The 26,373-nt window shown below is 35.9% G+C and overlaps 1 protein-coding gene across 2 annotated transcripts in view; it reads left to right on the plus strand.

Moving 5' to 3' along the window:
* The window catches only part of PNPT1 (polyribonucleotide nucleotidyltransferase 1), a 46,949-nt gene extending 28,588 nt beyond the window's left edge, over positions 1-18,361 (plus strand). Inside the window, exons 15-28 of one of the 2 annotated variants that reach the window (XM_027865573.1) lie at positions 1,128-1,164; positions 1,616-1,682; positions 1,819-1,908; positions 2,651-2,704; positions 4,224-4,333; positions 4,771-4,842; positions 4,938-5,001; positions 9,373-9,456; positions 9,963-10,046; positions 11,010-11,116; positions 11,204-11,259; positions 14,770-14,848; positions 15,199-15,246; positions 16,994-18,361. In XM_027865573.1, coding sequence (XP_027721374.1) covers positions 1,128-1,164; positions 1,616-1,682; positions 1,819-1,908; positions 2,651-2,704; positions 4,224-4,333; positions 4,771-4,842; positions 4,938-5,001; positions 9,373-9,456; positions 9,963-10,046; positions 11,010-11,116; positions 11,204-11,259; positions 14,770-14,848; positions 15,199-15,246; positions 16,994-17,152 — 1,111 coding nt within the window. In that variant the 3' untranslated portion in view covers positions 17,153-18,361. The remainder of the gene's footprint in view (positions 1-1,127; positions 1,165-1,615; positions 1,683-1,818; positions 1,909-2,650; positions 2,705-4,223; positions 4,334-4,770; positions 4,843-4,937; positions 5,002-9,372; positions 9,457-9,962; positions 10,047-11,009; positions 11,117-11,203; positions 11,260-14,769; positions 14,849-15,198; positions 15,247-16,993) is intronic. The other variant, XM_027865574.1, reaches the window with a different exon arrangement.
* The last annotated feature ends 8,012 nt before the right edge of the window (positions 18,362-26,373 follow it).

The raw sequence follows: 26,373 nt of genomic DNA on the forward strand, positions 1-26,373 counted from the left end.
ATAAATGCTTGTTCTCTTCCCTCCCCACCCCCTGAGGAAGAAGGGAAGCACTGGGAGGTTTGAAGAAGAAAGAAAAAGTATGAAAAATCCACTGTGGTGAGTGGTGGTGTGGTGAATCATTTAGGGAGGAGTTACAAGGATTGCTGGGCCCAGTTTTGAATATAAAAAATAAATTTGTAGTTTACCTAGTCAGCACAATACTGTGCTGCTTTTTTTTTTTTTTTTAAGGCAGTTGGGGTTAAGTGACTTGCCCAGGGTCACACAGCTAGTAAGTGTCAAGTGTTTGGTCTGAGGCCAGATTTGAATTCAGGTCCTCCTGACTTCAGGGCGGGTGCTCTATCCACTGCGCCACCTAGCTGCCCCAATACTGTGCTTTTCTTCAACTCCATTCAGTAGCACTCAGTTAGGAGCAAAGGCCACAGACAGTTGGAATAATCCAAGCTTGGGGGTTGGCAGAGTATGTCAGAGTTCATGGCTATGGATTTAGCTTGTGGTTGATGGCAAGATCAAAAGTATAACCATATATGTATTTAGCTGAAGTAGATGAAGGAGTAGGGTTTGAGGAGTACATTGAGGAATTGGAAAGATGGGGTGGTTGAGGGAGTGTCATATGTATGTTGAAGTCACCTAATAGGAGGGCAGGAGTTGGGGAAGAAAGGAAGACTATGAGCCAGGCACTGAACCCTTTGAAGAAGGGTCAGTAAATAACTACTAGAAGCTGCATAGGGTGATAAATATTGAAAGAACCTCAAGGGAGGAGAGATTACTGAGTGATGGTGGTAGTAGCACTGGGAAGCATGGGGTTAAATAGGGACTAGTGAGTCTTAGGATATGAGGGTAAGTGTCACCAGTGCTGGAAAGGGGTGACCAGGGAAGCTTTATCATTCGGAGGGAGCCAGGTCTCAATGAGAGTCAGAATATATAGGGAGTGAGAAGGAAAAAGACTTAAGATGAAAGTAAGTTTCTTAACTGTGGAACAAGTTTTCCAGAGAATACAATGGAAGGGGATGGGCGGATCTAGAGTGGGACTTTGGTGGGTAGGATTGAGGAGGATAGGGATCACATGCTGAAACAAGTATATTCACATTTCGTGACTTTTTTTTAAGACTATGTTTTTTAATTTTTAGTGGAGTAAAAGAGAAAAATTTCATGCTTCATTATGAGGTAAGGTAATTCTTTAATGCTAAAGTCTTATTGCATGTATCAGAAATATAAACAGGAAGATAATAGTGTTGTAATCTAAAACTGCATATTGTACTTCATAAACAAAATTGGAGATCTGAATAGCAGATAGAGTGTTCCTCAAAACATTGCTTTAGGAAGGAAGATCAATTCCTACCTTAAAGAATTGGGACATCTGATTATTTAAAATATCTGGATTGACAAAACAGTTTCACCTTTCTAATAAGCTCATCTGACGAGATACTTAAATATTAGTTTATTATTCAGCAAAATAGCAAAAAGACTTAGGTACTCAGTACTGGAGAGCTCTATGAATTTTTTTCTTGGTGCGTCATTCAATGCTTGCTTTATTAAAGTGAAAAGTATACAAGCATTAAATTATCTCATATAGGAATTTCTTAGTTTTGTGTGTTTGTTTTCTTTTTTTTTAAAGTTTCCTCCTTATGCAACTAATGAAACTGGCAAAGTCACTGGTGTGAATAGAAGAGAACTTGGGCATGGTAAGAAAACTATATGTGTTAGTGTTATTCCAAAAATACCTTAAGTATGTGCTATTCTTAATGGGTTTTTTTATTATTTTTATTATATATAATATAATAATAATATGATAACATTTTATTATATTCTGTATTTTAGGTGCACTTGCTGAGAAATCTTTGTATCCAGTTATTCCCAAAGATTTTCCTTTTACAATAAGAGTTACATCTGAAGTTCTGGAGTCAAATGGTATTCTGATCTTTCTTTTATTTCTTAGTGCAAAAGACAGAGTTTATCTCTTAGAGTCTGCCTTTTCAATCAGCATCCCTGTGACACCAGAATTGTAGCGTAAGAGAGTCCACCTCCAGGGGAGTGAACCTAAGAAGGGTAGGGCTACTATTTAACTAAGGCTAGGGGGCGGTGTCATGTCTGAATAGAGGTGGTGAGAATAAATGAAGATAAGCTAAATCAGAAGGATCAGGCAAAGGCCAGTCCCAAAAATAAGATAACTCTAGGAAATTTTGCTAAGACAAGATGAGTTGGGCATGTCTTAAGATTCTTCTCCTTAGGGGGTGTATATTTCAACAAATTGGAATCAGAAGTGGTGGTCCCAAAATAAGAAAGACATACAATTAATGTCTGATCCTGCACCGTCTGTTTGCTTTCTTCCTTCTTTAAATTACGCACTGTGGTGGGTGGGGCAGAGCCAGCAGGGATGTTTACTGCTGTTGAGATAACAGAGCCTCAAAAATGTTACTAGTTTCTAGGTGCCTGGGGCATAGGTGGAGGCTTCAGACCTCCCTGATGATTCTGGCAATCATTTTAATTCTTGTTATACTTCAAAGCTAGAAAAGGCAGCCTTGTTGGGGAGGGTTAGGGTTGTATTTGGTTTGTTTCAAAATTTTAAAAAACCTTTGATGATGAATATTATGACATTTTTTAATTAAAATGAATATTCTTAAATTTTTAGCTTAAATTTTTCTTTCTGCAGGTTCTTCTTCTATGGCTTCTGCATGTGGTGGAAGTTTAGCACTAATGGATGCAGGTAAAAAATTGTAATTATAATATAGTGTCTGGCATTCTTTAGTTAATGAGCTTAAAAAAATAATATAAGGTTTCTTTTAAACTGGTCTATAATGTCCTCAACTTGAATAATTTTGGAGTAAACCATCCAATCCTATTTGAATATACATCTGTTATTTTTAATGCAGTTGAATAGTTTACTCTAAATTCAGTGTGTGTGTGTGTGTGTGTGTGTGTGTGTACATTTTGTCTTTTCTAATTGAATGTGAGCTCTTTGAGGATAAGGACTGGTTTGGGTTTTTTTTGTTGTTTTGGGTTTTTTTGGTATCTGCATCAATATTTCCTAGCGCAGTGCATAGTAGGGGCTTAATAAATACTTATTGATAACTTTATCATTTTTTTTTCACTGTACTTGTAATTTCATCAATGTAGATAGTTTCTGGTGAAGAACTTCCTCTGCAAATACAGATAAGCTCTTCCTCTGCAACATTATTTTAGAATGTCTCAGAGATGGAATTTAACCCAGGTCTTCCTGACTCAGGAGCCTGCCTTCTATCTGCTATGCCTTACTGTATATATGTGTATCTAAGTAAATGTGTATATTCAGAGATGTGATATATAGTCTATATTTCTCTTTTATTTATATGTGTAGGTATGTATGTATATGTAATATATATTTCTATTATATATTAATATGCATTATGTTATTAACATATATTGAATGTATATATTTCCCATATGTGTTTGTATATGTGTGTATATACTGAATTTAGAATAAACTGCAACTGAAAATGCCTGAACAGCCAAAAAAAAACCCAATCACATTACAAATAATATACATATGTGATAAAGAATAGACAACATTCTAATAGTATATATTTTCCTAGATAGTGTATAATACATAGGCATGTTTCACCATTTGTTTTCCTTAATTTTCCTGAACAGTTTAAAACAAATGTTCTTAACCTTTATGTGTCATGAACCCCTTTGACCATTTGTTGAAGCCTATGAACCCCCCTCAGAATACTGTTTTTAAACTCATAAAATAAATACATGGGATTGTGAAGAAAACTTAATTCTATTAAAATGCAGTTATCATAATAGGGGAGAAAGGTTCATGTTCCCCAGGTAAAGAACTCCTGGTTTAAAAGAAACTCTTTAATATTTTGCATTGATAGAAACACAGGGGGAGAAAGCAAATGTGGTATAATGGATAGAGAGATGGCCTTGGAATCAGAAAGACTTGTGATCCAGTTCTGCCTCTGACACATGTGCAGCTAGTGACTACTGGGCTATGCACTTAACCTCTGGAAGTGCCCCATGCAAGCCCCTAAGACTGTAAGTTGTAGAGCTAGTGCTGATCTGCATTGGTAGAGGAGGTTTTCTTAATGAAATCACAGGTCCACCCCTTTCCATTTTAATCCCACATGTGCACTAACTATCCCTTTGAAACCATGTTTCACCTAATATTATGTTTTCATGGAATCACTGTGTGTTTATAGATACACATACATATTTATGAATTCTCTTTTTAATTATAGGAGTTCCAATTTCATCTGCTGTTGCAGGTGTGGCAGTAGGACTGATTGCCAAAAACAATTCTGAGAAAGAAGGTGAAATTGAAGATTATCGTTTGTTGACAGATATCCTGGCAAGTATATGAAGTATACGAATTTTTAAAATATTTAGTGTTAGTGGTGAAGGTTAAATGTCCTTTACAATATCTGAAATGTATTTAGGAAATTATAGAAGCACTTATTTAGAAGACTTGCTTAGATTTTTTAAATTATACTAAAATTTTGTAGCATAAATAGTACAGCTTCTTATAATGTACTCATAAACAAGTAATAAGTTACCAGTAACAAATCTGAGAGGAGACAGTGATTTTTAGAGTGAAGATATTTTTATTATGGGAAAATATATGGAGTTTAAAGGTTCACAGCAATACCTAGGCATTGGACACAACGGCTAATAAAGGAAAGGTAAAGGAGGCATATTCTCAGAGGACACATGTAAAACTGCTCTTTTAAACTTCTCTGACTATACTATGAATTTTGTTTCAAAATATAACTTTTAAAATTTTTTAAGGGAATTGAAGATTATAATGGTGACATGGATTTCAAAATGGCTGGAACAAATAAGGGAATAACTGCATTACAGGTATTTTTTATTATTAATTTTGGAAACATTTTAGCAAAGTGATAGATGTCATTTGATTCAATATGTATGTAAATTTTCTGGCTTCTTTATGTCAGGCTGATATCAAATTACCAGGAATACCAATAAAAATTGTAATGGAGGCAATTCAACAAGCTACAGGTAAAGTGGTATCCATAACTCTTTTTATATAATCTGTTCTTCAGTTTTGAGTTAACTAATAGAAAATATATTGTGGTTTTAATAAGCAGACTCAGAGGAATTCTTGCTTGTATTTACTTAATGCTTTCATTTTAAATAATTTTTGAGTTAGAGACAGTTCTCACCTTATGTAAATTCACGTTATATAAATTCAACTTTACCTAAAGAATTCTGAAAGATATTCGCATTAAAAAAAAACCTTATGTTAACTTTACTGTACATTACTGTGCTCTCTTTCTGCTCCACAGCCCTCCCATCCCCCAAAAAACTCTCCAAATTAAAGCATCAGAGCAGACCCACAGAGAGATTGCTACCATTGCCCCTGGATCTGGGGCTTGGCATGGCAGATACTAATCAAAGCATAGATATCCTGCATAAGAATGGCAAGCAATACAACATAATCAAACCCCACTGCAAAACTTTTCAGCCAGTTGCCTGAGACCCACAGATTGGATGTTTGTTCAGTGCTGCAGTAGATAATACACTGGACCTGGAGTCACGAAGACTTGAGTTCAAACCTGGCCTCAAATATTTACGAGCTGTGTGTCCCTGGATAAGTCTATTTAGCCTTATCTGTAAAGTAGTGATAATAACAGCACCCACCTTCTAGGGATATTGAGAGAATCAAATGAGATAGTATTTGAAAAGTACTTTGCAGGCTTTAAATTGTAATGTAAATGTTAGCTATTATTATGGTTGGAAGTAAGCTAAGGGAATACTTGATTTCTTGTGATGATAACTCCCTGAAGTATCAGTCTAATAATGGTTCATCAGTTCACAAACAATCATGAAGCAACTACTGTTGGAAGGTACTGTTCTAGGTTTGGGGGATACAAAAACAAAAACAGTCCCTGCAACCTATACTCAAAGAGCTTCTGTTCTGGGTAGAGAGACTATAGCAGAGACACTAGTAACTGAATACAAAATAATTCAAAGTGATTTCAAAAAGGAGATAGTGCCAAGGTTTGCAGAACATCTTGTCTCATTTGACCCTCAAACCCTGAGACAGTTGTGAAGCAGGAAGAGAACTGGATTGGGAGCAAAGGGAATCTTTATTTCCATCTCTGCTTCTTAATTGCCCGTCAGCCTTAGACAAACTACATCTATAAAATAGGCTGGGTGTGATATGCCTACAGAGATAGATAGATAGATAGATATTATTTATATAGCATATAGACCTTCCAAGGAGGGAAGGTCTGAAGGAGATAGGATTTAAACAGAAAAAAAAATACAAATGAAAAAAGCTTTACAGACACATGGAGTTTGGGGGGAAAGTGAACTGGACCACTTTGTCCAAAGCAAAAGTCACATATAGGAGTGCTAGAAAATGTTTAAAAATAAAATTAGGAGATAGTGGAGCCAAGATGAAGTTCAGCAAGCTTCCCCCTGCACCCAGCTCCCCCAAACTGATTTAGAAAATGCACCAGATTGAATCCCTATTGGGAAATTGCAAAGCATTGTGAGTCATTTTTCCAGCCTGAGGTAATCTAGGCAGACAGTGAAATCTATGGACACTGAGGAGGGGTTCTGGCCAGAAAAAACATAAAGAATTCCAGTTCAGGAAAAATCTGTGTCCCAGGACAAGAAAAGATCCCAGATCCAACAGAGAGGGTTCTAAACTTGTGTAGGGTGCTGGAAACAACTGGCAGCTTTATCACTCACTAGCCAGTTTCAGGTCATAGATCCAGGGGACCTGCACCTAAGGGGGCACTCCAGGTAAGGTTCAGTCACAGACCCTAGGCTGTGTACCAAGCAAGGAGCAAATTCAGAGGCAAGCAGCAGCCCTGTGGTTCTGACCCCAAGAGTGGAGCAGGGTCTCCTTCTCAGCTTCTATATCAGTCTGAAGCCCATAGAAGAATAACCAGAGCAGGAATCCCGTACTAAAAGGAAGCCTCTTCTTTCACTCAGAACCAGCAGAACTTTCCAGCTGGCTGACAGTGGTAGTCCAGCAGAAGTTTACTGAAACTCCAAATGGGGCAAGCCCACAGGCCTGTTGCTCATACCCTAAGCCAGGTCAGGACCTTTCAGAGCTCAGACTAGAAGGCCAGCAATCACACCTTGCCCTGGATCAGACCATTTTAGAATCACTGAAAGGTTGCAGATCTCTAGCCTGAACTATCCTTGAGATCCAGAAATAATACAGTACTCAGTATCTCAAGAAAAGAAGCAACAGGACTAGCCCAGACCTTTCCTCCAGAAGTACCCAGAGCCTGACCGTAACAAATCAGAGTGAGAAAGTAGGCTGGAAGAAGGAGCAAGCAAATATGAATCGCACCATAAAAAGCAACAAACCCAGAAGAGTATATGACTCTAAAACATCCACAAGCAAAGCTTCAGTAGAAAATTTAGCTTGAGCACAAGTTTTAAGTAGAATACTTGGAAGAGATGAAACAGGAGTTCAGAAAGTATATTTTTGTAAATGAAATGAGAGTGCTAGAAGAAAATGTTTAAAAAGAAACCAGAGCTATAAAAAAAATAAATTGCAAAGGTAATTAACAGCTTGGCAGAAGAGGTACAACAGCTTGCCTAAGCAACAAGTTCCCTGAAAATTATAATGGACCAAATAGAAGCTAACGGCTCAGGAAACCAAAAATAAAACTCGGAAGACTTAAAAAAAAAAAATAAGAGAATATAAAGTATCTCATAGTAAAAACTGACTTGGAAAATATATTGAGAGATCATTTTAGATTATTGGACCACTTGAAAGCCATGACCAAAACAAGCCTAGCCATCATATTTCAAGAAACTATCAAAGAAAACTGCCCAGAGTTCTTAAAACCAGAGGGCAAAATGGTCACCTCCTGGGAAAAAAAAAATAATAACTCCCAACATCATTATAGTCAAAATCCAGAGATTCCCAGGTCAAAGAAAAATTAATACATGCAGCTAGAAAGAAAGAATTCGAATAATGAGGAGCCATAGTCAGGATCACACATGTTTTAGCAGCTGCAACAATGAAGGAGTGCAGAGCTTGGAACACAGTATTCCAGAAGGCAACAGCTATAGGCTTATGACCAAGAATAAAATTACTTATTGATTATAATCCTACAAGAAAAAAATAGACCTTTAGTGAAATAGAGGACTGCTAAGCTTTCCTGATGAAAAGACTAGAGCTGCATAAATACCCTAAAGTTCAAACATAAGAGTTAAGAGAAATATACAAATGTAAACACAAATGAACAATGATAAAGGAATAAACAAGTACAAGATGCTTACATTCTAATATGGGGAGATGATATATGTGTCCCCTTTGAATCCTGTCATCATCAGGGATTATAGAGAAAATCTGATTAGACAGAAAGCCTAGGAGTGTTTTTGTTATATCTTAAAGATTTTAAAAGAAGAATGTAAAGGGAAGGGAAGAAGGGAAAGGAAGGTTAGAGGAAATTATCTCATCAACTGAGAGCTCAAGTAGAAGTCTAGACAAACAAGAAGGAAGGAGTAGGAATGGCTTAACACTTGAACCTCACTCTCTTCTGAATTGGTCAAAGAAGAGAAGCAAGCAGTGTACAGAAATAAATATGTGTTACTCAACAAGAAAACAGAAGGGAAAGGGGAGAAAAAAGAGGAAAGTACATTAAGGGAGAGCTTACTCCTAAGCAAAACAAACTCTAAGAATATAAAAATATATTTATAGCAGAATGAACTTTTTTTTTTTTAAATTTGGCCATTATGAAATTTCAGTTTGCTTGACCATAACAGGCTTTTTGTTTTTTTCTTTCTTAATATGGAAGAGGGGGAAATGGGGGGAGCAGAGAATGTGATATTTTTGCCGATTGAAAAAAAAATTAATTTTAAAAAATGTTTTTAAGTTAAGAAATAGGGGATAGGGATGAGAACTAAACTTATAATTTCATTAGTCATTGGGAGCCTCCATGTGAGCAAACACCTACCTACCAATGTGCATAAGCACTTTTTTTTTGTTTTGTTTTGTATGAGGCAATTGGGGTTAAGTTACACAGCTAGTAAGTGTTATGTGTCTGAGGCCACATTTGAACTCAGGTCCTCCTGACTTCAGGGCCGGTGCTCTATCCACTGCGCCACCTAGCTGCCCCAAGCACCTTTTCTGCAACTTAGAGAGTTGCTTAGTAGAACACTGAGAGGTTAAGTGACTTGGTTGTCACCCAGTTTGTGTCAGAAACAGAACTTGAACCAAGGTCATATTGGCTTCAAGACAGGTTTAATGCCCACTCTATCATGTTACCAAAGAAATACGTAGAGGCCAAATTGTGGGAAACCTGAGTAATTTGGCCTTTATCCTATACATAATAATGTATCAGTGGGAAATTGCACCCATTTTTGCAATAATATAATTTTATTTTTCCTCTTCAGCGGCAAAGAGAGAAATATTACAGATTATGAACAAGACAATTTCAAAACCTCGAGAAAGTAGAAAGGAAAATGGACCAGTTGTAGGTAATATACAAAAATTATATTAATTTCATCTTTTACTGTTAATATTAGCATGTTAAACATTCTGAATAATTTTTACTTTGAAAATATTTTTTCCATTATACCAAACTTCACTGAATTAAAAGATTGAAAAAAAATTTTAATGAAAACATTTTACACTTTATTTTAGGTAATACAAAATTTGGTGGTATCCTTGAATTTTAAGAAAATTTTTTACATGAATGTACAAAGGTTCAGTGAATTCTTTGGCATACTCTCTGTATTGGAACCATTTCCACCAAAGTAGATTAGAACCTTTCCAGTTCTATGACTTAAAATATAAGCCCTAAGAGGTAATTTATTTAGGAAAACATCACTGACCTGTTTCTTAAACAATGAATAAAACATTTTTCTGTTTTTATATTTAAATTTTTTGTACCTATCTTTGCAGTAAAATGAAGTGACTTAGTTCTCCTTTAATTTTTTATGTCTTTGGAATATTTGTATTTTGTATTTGCTGTGCATTTTAGAAACAGTTCAGGTGCCTTTATCAAAAAGAACCAAGTTTGTTGGACCAGGTGGATATAACTTAAAAAAACTTCAGGCTGAAACAGGTGAGATACTTGTTTTCTATTTTAAATGTTATGGAGTATAATTTCATTCTTTGAATCTCTGTTCTGTTTTGAAAATGAAGGAATAGAAAAATGGCATGTGAAATAGTTTTCTTGGCTATATGTTTTTCATTATAATAGTGAAGTATCCCAAAGTAATAAATGCTGGATTAGCCATAACAGATTTCAGGGCTGTTTCCAAAGATGTTGAATTTCTATCGTTCAATTTAGTGGACAGTCCTTTGGATATTTTAAGTTTGGGGAAGAGAATGCTGGGGCAGGGGGAGGGAAGGAATATTAACAACTGACATAATTATCCTACCACCATGGAATTCTTTTGCTGGTAAATATTACTATTATTTGTGCCATTAAATTTGCTTTTTTTCCCACATTTAAAGCTTATTTTAAGTTATCCTATTTAACAAGAGTATATTTGAGAAGAGTATATACATCTAAATAATGCATTTAAAACTTTAATCTACAAAATTATTTATATTTATATTACAATTTGACACCTGCCTGAGACTCCTTTAACTTGTATATGAGTATGGAAAGAATTTGAGAAGAGCTACTAAAATGAGGGTTTTTTAAGTACAAATCTGATCATGTCCCCTCTCGAGACTGTTCACCATTTTGTGAGTAAGAGGGAGGGAGAAACAAGAGGGAAAGGTAGAAGTTCTTCAATCATTCAGTAGTAGAGTGAAATTAAAGGTTTAAAAAGAATAAACATTTAATAAGTGCTTATTGATTGTTACTGATTGATAACTATAGCTTGCCACCCACCTGCTTTCTTTTCTCTCATCTAATACACTTTATGGTACTGCTCCAACTATACCTAACTCCTTTTGGATTCCTGCTACTGTCCTCTGTTTAGCAGACTGGTATTTACTGGCATAAACAGTTAAATTATGCTTTTTTAAAAAATTTCAATGTTATTTTGTTCAATTTTTCATCTTTTTATGAAAGGGGTAACTGTTAGTCAGGTGGATGAAGAGACATTTTCAGTATTTGCACCAACACCTAGTGCTATGAATGAAGCAAGAGAATTCATTACAGAAATCTGCAAAGATGATGTGAGACTCCATCTTTTTTATTTATTTTATATACTTTATATTTGTTTACTTTGTGAATCTGATCTTAGTTTTATTTTATTTTCGCAGCAAGAACATCAGTTAGAATTTGGAGCAGTTTATACTGCCACAATAACTGAAATTAGGTAAGTCACTCGTAATATTATACAGAATGGTGGTTTTTAAATTACTTTAACTATAGTCCATGTTATTCTATATATATATATAGGACATATATGTGCATATGGACGCAGGTGTCAGTATCTGTGTGTGCATGAGTAGCATGAGACCATAGATAGAGTGCAGGGCTTAGAATCAAGAAGACCTGTTCAAATCCTTCCTCAGTTACTTACTATCTACATGACTGTACAAGTCACTTAACTTGTTCATACATCAGGCAACTCCCAGGACTTACCTATTAAGTAACAATTTGAGATCTATTTCTGGGGAGAAAAGTCCACATGCTGACATCAGAGGTCTTTTATATATTTTTTAGCATACATTGTTTATTTGCTCTTCTCTGCTTCCATGTATTACTCAGCCAACTGAAATTAATAGAGAAAGCTTTAGGAACCTCTGGTTCTTGGTTGTAAAGGCAACTGTCATGTGGTAGAAAGAATTAGAATGTTCTTAGAAAGATCAGAATGTACTAGAAAGTAGAATGGAACGGGGAATCCAGAAACCTTGAGTTATAGGCTCGGCTCTGTCTCAGACCAGTGTTATGACCTCCGGATGAGGCTGCTTACTCTGTGTCTAAGTCACTTGACTCATTTGTAAAATAGGGAGTTGGATGACTTGTTTTCTAAGTTCCTCTCATATGTAAAACTCATGATTTAAAAAATAAAAAAGAATTAACAACAAATAGCATTCCTTCACACTTCAGATTATATATATTTCCTTAAATGTTAATCTTCCCAAAAGAGTCAGGATACCCTCTTAGCATGAATTTCTATAGTTCTTTAAACATTTCCATGAAGTCTTAGGCAGAAAGGATACAAGGAATAGCAAAGTTCCCTGCAAGGTATTAATATATCCAGTTCTATTTTGATCTTTGACTTCAACTTCTTGTTTTCTAAAATGTTTAATTATAATTTGTGGACTTGCTTTCAATGCAGTACAAGTATTTATGACTGTGTGCCAGGCACAGTGCCAAGCACTAAGGATACAAAGAAAGGCAAAATAAATTAATTAATTAAAAGTCCCTGCTCTCAAGGAGTCCACAGTCTAATACAAACAACTATATACAAACAAGCTATATACAGGATATCACAGAAGAAGGCACTAACATTAAGGATGACAGGGAACGCCTTTTTGTATATGATGAGATTTTAGCTAGGACTTGAGGGAAGGCAGAAGTCAGAAACAAGAGGAAAAGAATGCCAGATAGAGGGTAAAGTCAACTAAAATATCCTGAGTCTGAAGATAGTGTTACGTGCAACAAGGAGGCCATTGTTGCTGGATCACAGAGTTCTTAGAGAGGAGCAAAGTATAAGAATGCTAAAAGGTTAGGAGGGGGACAGATGATGAAGGATTTTGAAGGCCAAAGGGAGGATTTGTATCTTGTATCTTATATTGGAGATAATATGGAACCACTGCAGTTTGTTATGTTGAGAGGATTGGGGGGGAGGGGGTCAGGCCTGTAGTTTGGGAATATGTTTGACAGCTGAATAGAGGATGAACTGAAGTGGAGAGGAGGCACTTGAGGCAGGGAGACCAACCAGCAGGCTGCTGTACCTTCAGTTATGAGGCGATGAAGGTCTGCACCAGGGTGGTGGCAGTGACAGAAGAAAAGTGTTGTGAAGGTGCAATCTTTAACAAGCCTTGGCAAATGATTGGATGTGAGGAATGAGAGAGAGAAAGGAAGAAAGGAGTCAAGAATGACACCTAGTTTTTGAGCCTGAGTGACTGGGAGAATGTGGTACCCTTGGCAGTAATTTCAAAGATGTTAGTAAGAGGGAAGATTTCAGTGCAAAAGATGAGAGCACTTTTGGACATGTTGAGCTTGAGATATCTGTAAGATACTTAGTTCATGATGTCCAATAAGCAGCTAGAGATTTGAGATCACTAGAGAGATTAGGGCTGGACAAGTAGATCTGCAAATTGTATGCATAAAGATAATAATTGAATCCATGAGAGCTAATAAGAGAAATATCTCACCTCTCACCAAAAGAAATAGAGGGAGAAGGGAAGAGGGTACAGGACAGAGCCTTGGGGAATGCTCACAGTTAGCCTGCATAACCTGGATGAAGAGCCCACAGAGGAGACAGAAGTCAGACAGGAGGAGAATCACGGAAAGCAGTGTCAAAAACAGAGAGGATGGACTATCAAGGCAGAGAAGGTGATGTATAGTGTCAGAGGCGGCAGAGAGGTCAACATGGATAAGGACTAAGGCCATTACATTTGTCAGATCATCATTCTTAACTTTGAAAAGAGCAATTTCAGCTGATTTACAGTTATCTAATCCACCAAAACTTGGACTCACACTTTCATCCCCCAGGTTTCATAGGTAAATATTCTCATCTTGCTGGGGCCTAGGCCTTGATGCCATCCAAGCCACCTCCTCACTGTGGTCCTACTTTCTACTCAAAACTTAAACTCTATTTTAGGAGGACCCCTCCCCAACTTGCCAGCACCACTTTATGTATTATCTTTGCCCATCAGAATGGTTATTTGTTGTAAAACAGTCTCAGTGCAGTACTGAGAAATATATATGTTATTTGGAAGACACCATAAATCTTTTAGCTCTAATTTCTTCAGCTATTTATTCAATTTGATATTTTCCAATTTGTTTATCTTTCATATCCAAAACCGAGGGACACTGAAATCTCCCACCAGTATTATAGTACTGTCTTTGTCTTCTTGTAATTCAATTAATTTTTTCTTTATGAATTTGAATATTAAGTAATTTGAATCATTTAAGTTTAACACTTGATTTGCTGTCAATAGCTCCTTTCATCATAATGGAGTTTGCTTTCCTTTCTCTCTTTGTATGTAAATGTTAAGTACTAACTACTAAATACCTATATAAGGAATATTTTTATAAGAGAATTGGAAAAGTGAGAGCACATAAGTGAGACCCAATATTTTATTTACTTAAAAGTATTTTAAATGAGTGATAAAAGATCCTTTTTAAATATTTCATTCTCCAAATGAGGAGTTGAGATTGTTTTTATCTTTTTTTTTTTTTTAATGTGAGAGGGTGAATGGAGGAAAGAAGTGGGATTTTTTTAATGTGAGGTCCCATAATCTTACACAACTTCAAAATATTAAATATAAAGAGATTAATTTTATAAGGTGCAACTTCTTGAAATAATTTTCTTATATTCAAATTTTTTTCCCAGAAAAAACATATTATTGTAAACAGAAAAAAAAACAGGAATATATTTCTGAAAGCCTTCATTGATGCTCTGTGCTTTTCCTACGGGATCCATTCCCTCTTTCCTTTGCGTCACAAACTTTGCAAGTTCCAAAGTCCTTTAAAAATTTTTCATGTATAAGCTAAGTTTTTGAAGACATACTACCAAGATATTTACAAAGTATGCTGTGAAAAGCTTTTTTTTTTTTAAGATTAGGATTATCCCTTGGAAAGCCCCAATTTCATTTTCAGTTAATAGACAAAAAAACAATATTGTAATCAACTTGGTTCTTTTTTGCAGAGAGACAGGAGTAATGATAAAACTTTATCCAAATATGACTGCAGTACTCCTTCATAATACCCAACTTGATCAAAGAAAGGTAAAAGGGCGGGGCTGCTGGGTGATAGGGGGCTATTATCATTCATACACTTTGTCTGAATACCCCTGGAAAATATACATAAAATAAGGCAGAAGTGATGCTAAAGGAAAAATGTGCTTATATTCCCAGCACTTACTGCCTATGCATATTCATGTTATGGATGTGATCCCAAGTATCCCTTTAGGTAAAACAGACAGATGTCAAACCCAGAGAGCATGCCAGGTGCCAGAACACCTAGCTGCAATTCTATTTTTATTTTCACTAAGTTGAGACAAAAAAAATGTTTTTTCCATTTAAACCTCAGTACAACTTTATGTTGACAATTAAACACACAAAGACTTCTTTTTCAGGTTAAACATCCAAGTGCCTTGGGATTAGAAGTTGGTCAAGAAATTCAGGTATGTATATTGCCATTCTAGTCCTGAAGTTATAACTCATATGTATAACACCTCTTACTTTCAAAGAAAGTACAACTAAAAAGAAAAAAATATTAAGGATAAGGGAAAAAATAAGGATATTATTCATATGCAATGTTCCTGCAGATTTCTTTAAATTATATATCTATTATATATAACCGTATATGTGTATATCCTCTGTGTTTATGTGAACAGCCTGTATTTAAATCAAATAAACACAATTCATTTATTTATTTATTAACAGCCTATTATGTTCAAGATACAAACAAATAAGAAATAAACAATCCCTGTCTACAAGGAATTTATAATCTAGAAGGAGAAATAAGGCATTAACACTTTAAAAATTAAACAGTATGAGAGTTAATACCAGAAAAGAAGATGACATAAGGCAGTCCATAATTAATTATCCAATGAGTATTATACATTTAGGGAGGGAAAATTTCACTTTTAGGCTTGAATGACCTAGAAACGTTTCATGGAACAAAAGAACTGAGCCAGACTTTGACAGATACAGAAAAGTTAACAAGGGGAATGGTGTGAGCAAAAGCTTGGAAGAATTTTTAAAGCACAAAACATTCATGGGGCAATATGTAATCTGCTTTGACATGTTCAGTAGGAGAGTAATGAGCTAGATTATGAAAGTCCTGAAAAGATAGGCTATTTGGACTTTATTCTGTAAGCAAAGGGAAACCCCTGGAAGTTTTTTTGACAAAAGATGGGTATTAATATATGTGACATATTCAAGTCTATAGTTGGGTTTTTTCATAATGCTTTGGGTAAATACATCCTTGCCACACAATTTACCTAGCAACCCTAAAAGAAATATGGCACCTGAGACAGTATATTTCTGTTATTCCTTCCATGATAATAAAGGAAATGTAGTAAAAGGGAAGCAACGCTAGGCCAAAGGCTAGAAGACCAGGGGACCTAAAATAAAGATGACTTTTCTGATCAAGCCTTATGTCATTCCACTGAGGTAGAAAACCTGAGGAGTCTGATACTGACATAATATAGTTAAATCAGACTACATCCCAAAGTAATGACTAGGAGTCTGGGAGAAAGTAAAAAATGAATGAATAGGTAAAGAAACATTCAGTGCATGTTTCCTACATGCAGAACCCTATGCTAAATAATGAGGATAAAAATAGAAAAACTAGGGGCAGCTAGGTGGTGCAGTGGATAGAGCACTGGCCCGGGAGTCAGGAGGACCTGAGTTCAAATTTGGACTCAGACATATAATACTCACTAGCTGTGTGACCCTGGGCAAGTCACTTAATCCCTATTGCCTCGCCCAAAAAAAAAACAGAAAAGCTAGACAATCCCTCTTCTCAAGTTGTTCACAGAAAACACAAATTGGTGATTTCATCTTCAAGCCAGATGAAAAAGCCCTATGGTCCCCAGGGTATATTCCCAAAGGAGATTTACCAAGAATGCATCTAACTTAGTGTCATTTCCATTCATAAAAATAATCTCTGTTTCTGATGTTGAACCATTTGACAGGAACAAGTAAGAAGTTTTCTTTTCTACATCTTTAGTAGAGGAGACAAGAATAAGGAAAAGTTCTAATCTAGAAATAGAAGATAATAAAATTGAATTACTCATTTATAGAACACCTAAGTCACTATCTCTAGAATGTCATGTTTATCTAAGGCATCTTAAATTTTAACTTGTTTGATTTGAAAATATGTTTTTTAATTTAAGAGTAAATCTCTGTCATTATCCATAACAGGTGAAATACTTTGGACGTGACCCTGCTGATGGGAGAATGAGGCTTTCTCGAAAAGTGCTTCAGGCTCCAGCTACAAATGTTATCAAAACTCTAAGTGACAGAAGCAGTATTGTAATGGGAGACTCTGTTCCACAGTCATCCAGTTCTTCTTCCCAGTGATAATGTGAAAAAATAATCAGAGATGTTATTTATACACTGATCAAGATTTCAAAAATTCTAGAACGTCTTCTGTTGTTCAGATTTGCATATAACATAAATATAATCCTAATAATTTGTGTTAAAATTAGTTTGACTTTTCTAGTTAATATTTAATTTTGGCAGCAGCCTATATCATTACCTTTTTTTGTTCACAGTTATCTTTGAAAATAGAAGAGTGAAATTTTTATACTCTCAGACATACTTAAAACTGCCACAGAAAGAATCATTATGGTATTAGTGGAAAAAATAGTCCTACAGTCAGAGGACCTCGGTTCAAATCCCTCTTCTGATGCAGTTCTCGTGTAACATTGGGCAAGGCGCTTTACCTTTCTGGGCCTCAGTCTCCTCGTCTATAAAATGAAGGAGGTTGGACTAGATGGTCTCTGGAGTCCCATCTCAAGATCTATGATCCTTGAAACACTTTTACACAGAAGAGTTGTAATGAATCATATAAACAGAAATTTCCATTTACAGTTCTAATGGGTCTCCTAAAAAAGACAAATCTTTTATCTGACAGAACCAGGTGTCAGTCTCCCTGCTCTTTATTACCACATAGCCAATTCAGTGCAGGCCTGCTTAGACCAATAGCTGCTTCCAAATGAATCTGTAAAGACTGAAGCCAAATTTTATAAAAAGAGTAATCCACCTTCCCTTTACTTCTACTCAGTCGTTTATATGTGTGTATATACATATATAAAATACAGTTATCCCTTCCACAGCATGGGGGTTAGTGGCAGAGTGCCTCTGTGGTCTGGAAAATCTGCATAAACTTTTTTGGCCCTCCCCCCTTCCCTTCGTACCAGAGAAGAAGTGGTATTATGGTATTAAAAGATAAAATATGTTGATACTATACAAAACTATACATATGTTTTGTGCATTTCTGAGTTTCCAGATTTTTTCTGTGTTGTCTACTGACCTCCACGTGTCATCTGCATCTCCCGCAAAACTCCCCCCAAAATTCCCATTTAATTTCTTAGGCCAACCCACAGTATATAGAAACCAAGATGGGAAAAGTCCCAATGTGGAAGGGATAGCTGTAGTGAAGAGTAGCAGTGGCCAGTTTATTGACATGTTGGATACCTTAGAGCATGGGTTCTTAACCTTTTTTTTTTTATCTCAGACTCCTTTGTCATTCTGGTATACTGTTGATCCCTTCTCAGAATAAGGTTTTCAGATGCATAGAATAAAATATATAGGATTACAAAGGGAATCAATTACATTGAAGTAGTTATCAAAATTTTTTATAAACAAGTTCACAGACTCCAGAACTCTTGCCCTAGATATAAGCTTTTAGAAATGAAGTTGCTTTAAAAAAGGTAGTTTATACTTATATATTGAAACAGCTATTTTAGAATAGCACCTTAATAGCCTATATTAATACACATCCAAAGTTTTATAAATTTATATCCAGAAATAGTTTTTTACACATCAAGTAAGATTTGGACCATTTTTTAAGTCTCTCTAATCTTCAGTGAAAAGAAAAATGAATCAGAGGTGAAACAATCTGGCTTTGGATCCCAGGTCTGGTACTTCATGTATCACCCTGATAAACCCCTCAGCCTCTCCAGGCTTCATTTTCCTCACCTGTAAAAAGAGATGGTTGGACACTGATTTCTGAGGTCCTTTCCAATGCCATCTTTATCATTTTACATATGTTTTGTATACTGTCCTAGGTATAAGATATAAGAAAATTAAAAGATTGCCAATAGACACTGGAGTAGTTTGCTAAAGCACCCAAAGATGATGTAATATTTTGAATAGAATGTCATACATAATCTGACAATCCTTTTTCTAGCTTATTTCGAGAAATATGCAAACAAATCATGTAAAACTATCCATCTCAAGAAAAACATCAAAATATAAAACTTTTATATGTTCATTTTAAGATGGGGGATACAGATTGTATATAGGAATTAGAATTTAGGAAAAATAAAAGCTTTACAAAAGTTTGACCCACAATTAAAAAAGCTAAGACTCTGTACTACATAGTAATTCATTGGATATCAAGGTTTTCCTAGCCAAACTAAGATTTTTTTAAAAATGTCTGTATTAACATCTAAAATTGCAGTTAAAGGCAATGCTATAGTAGTAGTTCACCTAGACTTTGGCAAAATTTGGGGTATAAATCATACTATTCTTTTTGAAGATAAAGGGATAGGGATTATATAATGATACAATCAGGTGGTTGGATTTCCAGATTCAAAGAGTAGTTTCTAATGGTTCTGTGTCAACATGGCAGGAGATCTCCACTTGAGTACTCTGGTGATGTGTACTTGCCTCACTGCTCATTAATATTTTTATTAATAACTTATAGACAAATGATATGTTCATCAAATTTGCAGAAGTCACAAACATGAAATTCAGTGGGGATATATATAAAGTCTTGTACTTAGGTACAAAATGTTAACTTTACAACTTTAAGATGGGGACATCTTATTATATAGATAGACAGCAATTGTTCTGAAGGTTCTGAATTCTTCTGAAAGATCTGAGGGTTTAGTAGACTACAACCTCAGTATAAGTCAACAGTGTGATACAGCAGCCAAATCTTGGGCTGCTTTTGGAGGGGTATACCCTCCAGGAACAGACAGGTAATAATCCCAATGTACTCTACCTTTGTCAGGCCTCAACTGTAGTATTGTTTTCAGTTCACAATTTAAGAAGGACATGGATAAAGTGGAGAGTGTCCCAAGGAGAACAATCAGGAAGAGCCTTTACAAAAGTTCTTGACAAACAAAAAAAGTAGTTGAAGAAACTGGGCATGTTTAGCCTGGGGGAAAAAATATAGACTCAAGAAAGATGTGATCATTCAAGTTTTTGAAGGCTTGTCATGTGAGGAAAGACTGTTTTGTTTGTCCTTAAAGGGAATAACCAGCAGCAATGGATGGAAGTTACAAAGAGACAAATTTGGGCTTGCTGTTAGGAAAACTTCTAACAATTAGAGCTGTCCAAAACTGGAAAGGATTGCTTTTAGAGGTGGTGAGTTTCCCCTCCTTGAAAGTCCTTAAGCAGAAGCTGTGGATGACTGACACTTGTCAGATATAATTCCTTTGGGTATCAGCTGAATCAGATGGCTGGTAAGGTTCCTTGAGACTCTTAAATACCATGATATTTTCTATTTTTCCTTGGAAGTAAACAGGGTTTACTAAAAATGAAACTTTCTATAACCTATTTATGGTAGAATATAGTTTATTTTACGAAAGCACATTCTCATCTTTCTTGACCTTATTTAATGATGCCTATCTTAATATAAGAATTCTTATATTTCCTCATTCTAAAACTGAAGATATTTTAGATAAGTTTTCCATTTGTCCTTTTGTCACAGGGAACTACAATAGCTGAAATGAAAAACAAAGGCTGTATCTAGAGTAGTCAAAACATCCATTGGAAATTGGCACTAGCAAGAAAGGGAAAATAATTCTGTATTCAGCATAAATTATTTCCTTTTTCTTCTAAACTCTTAAGAGAATCTTTTCTTTCATGGGTTCATAGCATCAACACATGAAAATTTATGCCTTCTTATTCTTATTTTTATTAACTATTATTTTTCTTCGTAACTTTATGAAAGCCAGAAAATTTACTTCTTTATGTGCCATGAGCTTGTTGACTTGATAGAAACTTAATCCAAATCCATTGCCCAAATATGGTGGTCACCTCATCACAGGAAACAGGCAGCATCTATCACCTTTAGGTAGCCTCTGTCCTGTTGCTATCCTTATTTTATTTTATAGTTACTCTTTTTTTGTACTATACTCAGTCTCACCAATCTACTTTATATCTTTCCAGAAGTAGGCATCCTAAATAAAGGCAGTTTAACTGGTAGTGGAGAGAAAGAAATTGGTTAAATGTCCTATATGCTTATTTTATTTAATACATAATTTTTACTATATGCCATGTAAATTAAGAATATTCTAAGAAGTTTACTATAAGAATGCTGTCCAGAGAGCACTCCTGAATTAGACAGACACCACCATCACGTACAATTGTGCTTCCTTTTCTTGCTTGTGTCTTGATTTTCTACATGTAAAATACCTTTGTATATCTCAGCATATTTATTATTGTAATACAAAATATAACCTTTTTTGTGACAGGAAAGCAGACCAAGATCCATCACAAGCCAAACAGATTTTACTTGCTAACAAGCAGAGACAGTCAGATTGCTCTATTATTCTAATTTTGCAAAGCCTACATACACTTATTGCTGTCTGTGTGAATTACTCTATCAATAAGAAAAATATGTACAATAATTAAAATATTCTTTGGGATTTGGCAGCATATCAAGGAACAGAGAAGAATGGTTCCCAGTATGTTTTGCTTCATAAACAATTTCTAGCTGATACTGCAATAAGGTCACTTTGCTAGTTCAGGTCTTTGTTCAACATGGAGTCAAGTCTTCTCTTTTCTCACTTGCTTTCATTTAGTACTTTCTGACTTTAAAGAATAATTAAAATAACCAAAACTAGGTTCTCAGTGACTATGCCAGTAGTGTACAAACTAGAGCTGGTTTTAAAAGATGGAAGGGCTTTAAGTATGGTACCGGAAACAGGTAATAACTGCTATCAGAGGACCATTCTAAGTACGGAGGGAGACACTCATTCCTATCTGAGTACAGCCAAATAATAAATCCTCTGGCTATGCTAACAAGTGAAGAGAGAAAATATAAAATGACCCTCAGACCTGTGCAACTCCTGCTACTTTAAGGGGCCAGAGGAAAATAGTTTTAAGACTATATATGATTATTAATTTAACTTGATATTCATTATGAGATCTTTACCCAAATGCCAATGGACTGACATATGCTGGAGACAATGAATCACATTTTCTCCCTATGAGTGGATAACAGGAGAAATTAATCGATGGTTTTAACTCATTGAAACAACTTGAACTACAAAGTATCACAACTGCAGGTTACCCAAAGGGAAATCAGAAAAGCATTTTTGATCAAAGTAGGTCCACCATATTACAGATAACTTTTGGGTAAAAAGTATAAAATGTCAAGGACATAGATATGATTGGAAAAGTAGGTAGGTTGAAGGAGAAAAGTTGAGTGTATATCAAGGAGTTATCAAATGAGTCTGCAAGCTTGCAAAGGTGCTACTAAAGTGAGATGAGGAACAATTTCTGAGTTGACCACCCAATTCAAAAAAAAAACATTTAAGTGTCTACACTGTCCATTATAGCAGTTCTCTAGAATAGTTAGCTGAAAGGATTCTAGCAAGGATGATGGAAGGACTGAGGATTTGCTTCTGAAAACAGAGGCTCCTTGAAGGCAGGGACTGACATATAGGCTCTTAATCAAGCATTTCCTCATCACCTATAAGTCAGGCACTATGCTAAAAGGTGAGTATACCACTGCAAAATTTGACAGTCACTCCCCTAAAGGAGCTTATGTTCTAATAGGGAAAACAACATATAGGGAAAGAAGTATGTAAAAAACAAAGGCATTTTCTAGAGCAGGTGAGACTAGCAGTTGTGGAGCAGAGGTGGTACAGTAAAACCAAGGCCTAATTTTGAGTACTGTTCTCAAGTATAGTCAAGTAGAATCAGTGAAATCAGTCTAAAAGAAAGGCAGGAGTTAGCTTGTGAAGGTCTTTAAATAGACCTCCAAAAAAAGGAGTTTGCATTTCACCCTAGAGGCCAATGGGGAGCCATGGAAGTTTCTTGAGCAGTGCAATAACATGGCAATTAATAAATCAGTAGGCACTGGAAGTAGGGAACTGGAAGAACTTTGCAGTGGTTTGTATAAAATCAGTTGTTTGTTTGCCACAACCAAGTAGTTCTCCTTGATCAAAATGCTTTTTATAGCCCCCCTCTCTCTCACCCCCACCCTCCCCCTCTTTCTTCTGCCTTTCTACCTCTCCCCGCTTTCTTCTCTCCTTTTCCTCTTTTCTCTCCACTCTCCTTTCCCCTTTCCTCTCTTCTTCCTTCTTCCCTCTCCTTTTTCCTCCCCTTCCCCCTCTCCCTCCTTTCCACTGTCATTTTGCTGGTAGCCCTCATGCATGCTGTTCTGGCAAACCTAAACCGCCTGTGTATTCCTCCACTGCTGCCTAGTGGATGCTCCTACTCCTTGGCAAAATGAAACTGAATCTCACACCTAACTATTCATCTTCTCCCCATTCATAATACTCTGTCTCTTGATCACAATCCCAGAGTTTCTGTTCTAGCCCTTGGAAATTCAACTCTTGTCATACATCTCCATGTCCCTGAAGTACTCAGGTTACATCAGGAAGCATGAGACAATGGAAAGAAAGCAAAGCAGTTCAACCCCTTTGTCACTTCAGTTTCCTCTGCCAATAGAATAAATGTACTTTGGATCAGAAAGGACAAAGCAAAAGTGGCTAATGGGTAGTTGAAACCAAAAACGAGTAGGAAGACAGTAAAAAAGCATTCCCTGGATGAATTCAAGTCCCAAGGCCCAGACAAACGACATCTAAGTTAACTATCAGATGTGACTACTGAGTCACTCTCATGTAGAATTGTGAATGAAGAACAGGAGAGATGCCACTGGACAAAGTGCAAAGTCCCTGGTTTAAAAAAAAAAAAAGATAGGAGTGTTCAATCTATAGGCCAGTGAGCTTGACTGATTCCTGCAAAGTTCTAGAACCCATTATTAAAGGAACTGTTACTAAACAACTAGAAAAAGTGATCACAGAGAGCCTGCATGGATTCATCAAGGGCAGTTCAGGTCATACTAATTTCATTTCCTTTTTAGCAGGGACACTAAAATGAGAGAATTGGTAAATGCTGTTGGTAAGTTTACTTAGATTTTAGAAAAGCATTTGATGATTTCTCTTATGATTATAAGAAAAAATGGAAAAATAGGAATTAGATGATGACTCAACAGTTTCATTAGTTACTGGTTTAATATGGGAAGGAAGTCTATGGTGTGCCCTTGGGATCTATCTGTATTTGGCCCTTTGCTGTTTAAAATTTTTCTCATACTAGCTGTGTGACCTTGGACAAGTCACTTAACCCCAATTGCCTAAAAAAAAAATTTCTCAGTGAGTTGGCCTTTATTCTTCCCAAAAACTTATGCTTATCTAATTTGCAAATAAAGTAAAGCTGTAAGGGATAATAAACACACTGAATCACAGTCAAGATTCTAAAAGATATTGATAGTCTAGAATATTGGTTCTAATCTAAATAAAAGGAAACTAATGATAAATAGTAAAGACTTATACTTAGGTTAAAAAAATCAACTTCCTAGGTACAAAATCAATCAACAAGCATTTTTAAAATACATTATTACATAGAAAGCAACATAATAAGCATTGGGATACAAAGAAAGGTAAAAATAGTACTTGCTTTCAAGAAGAAATACATAGCTACATAGCCATTTGTATTAAAAAAGACCCGGTAGTGTTGGTGAACTACAAGCTCAAAGAGCCAATGGTGAAATGTAGCTGCCAATACATTCCATGCTATCTAAGGTTACATTAAGAAAAGCACGGTAAGGGCAGCTAGGTGGCGCAGTGGATAGAGCACCAGCCCTGAAGTCAAGAGGACCTGAGTTCAAATCCGGCCTCAGACCAAACACTTGACATGTACTAGCTGTGTGACCTTGGGCAAGTCACTTAAACCTGATTGCCTCACTAAAAACAAAAGAAAGAAAGAAAAGCACAGTATTGGCAAAAATAACAAATAGGATAACAATCTATGTTAAAATGGTTGTGGAAAAACAGGCACACTAATATACTGTTGATGAGGTCTAGGGGCTTAGGGGTGCTGGAACCTGGAGATCACAACACACAGGTCCTGCCCCAAAGAATTTGACCCAAGCCTTTCAGCCAAAGACAAGGTTTATTAAAGATCTGCTACATTAACCAGACTCTTAAGGAATCTGAGCATCTATAAGCTATTGGCTAGATCTTTTTTTTTAAATTAATTTATTTTGATATCAGCAATCACTTCCATAAGCTTTTGAGTTCCAAATTTTTCTCCCTCTCCCTAACCACCTCCCTCCCCCTAACCACCTCCCTCCCCAAGATGGTGCACAATCTGATATAGGCTATACATATGCATTCCTATTAAACATATTTTCACATTAGTGATGTTGTAAGTAATAATTAGAACCAATATGAGGAACCACCAGAAAGAGGAAACAACACAACAGAAGTAAAAAAGTAGCAAATAGTTTGCTTCAATCTGCATTCAAACTCCATAGTTCTTTCTTTGGATGTGGATAGCATTTTCCATCATGAGGCCTTTGGAGATGGCTTAGATCCTTGTATTGCTGAGAAGGGTTAAGTCTATCAATATTAGTCATCGCACAATGTGGCTGTTTACTGTGTGCAACATTCTCCTGGTTCTGCTCACTTCACTCAGTAACAGACCACACAAGTCTTTCCAGGTTTTTCTGAAATCAGCCTACTCATCATTTCTTATAACACAATAGTATTCCATTACATTCATATACCACAACTTGTTCAGCCATTCCCCAATTGTTGGGCATCCCCTCAATTTCCAATTCTTGGCCACCACAAAAAGAACTGCTATAAATATTTTTGTACATGTGGGTCCTTTTCCCATTTGTATGATCTCTCTGGGATATAGCCCTAGAAGTGGGCATAGTTCCAAATTGCTCTCCAAAATGGTTGGATCATTTCACAACTCCACCAACAATGCATTAGTGTTCCAATTTTCCCACACCTTCTCCAACATTTATCATTTTCCTGTTCTGTCACGTTGGCCAATCTGATAGGTGTGATGTGGTACCTCAGAGTTGTTTTGATTTGCATTTCTCTAATCAATAGTGATTTAGAGCATTTTTTCATATGACTCTAGATGGCTTTAATTTCTTCATCTGAGAACTGCCTATTCATAACCTTTGACCATTTTTATGCTACAAATATGGTGCTGATACCTAAACCAGGAAGAGTAAAAACAGAGAAGGAAAATTATGGACCAATTTCCCTAATGAATATAGATGCAAAAATTTTAAATAAAATATTAGCAAACAGATTACAGCAACATATCACAAGAATAATGCACCTATAACCAGGTAGGATTTATGCCAAGAATGCAGGGCTGTTTCAATATTAGGAAAACTATAATTAATCATATCAACAACAAAACTAACATAAATCACATGATCATCTCAATAGATGCAGAAAAAGCTTTTGACAAAATACAACACGCATTCCTATTAAAAACACTAGAGAGCATAGGAATAAATGGAGTCT

This window comes from Vombatus ursinus, unplaced genomic scaffold (genome assembly GCF_900497805.2).
Source record: "Vombatus ursinus unplaced genomic scaffold, bare-nosed wombat genome assembly UNPS02014778.1, whole genome shotgun sequence".
NCBI classification, from domain to species: Eukaryota; Metazoa; Chordata; class Mammalia; order Diprotodontia; family Vombatidae; genus Vombatus; species Vombatus ursinus.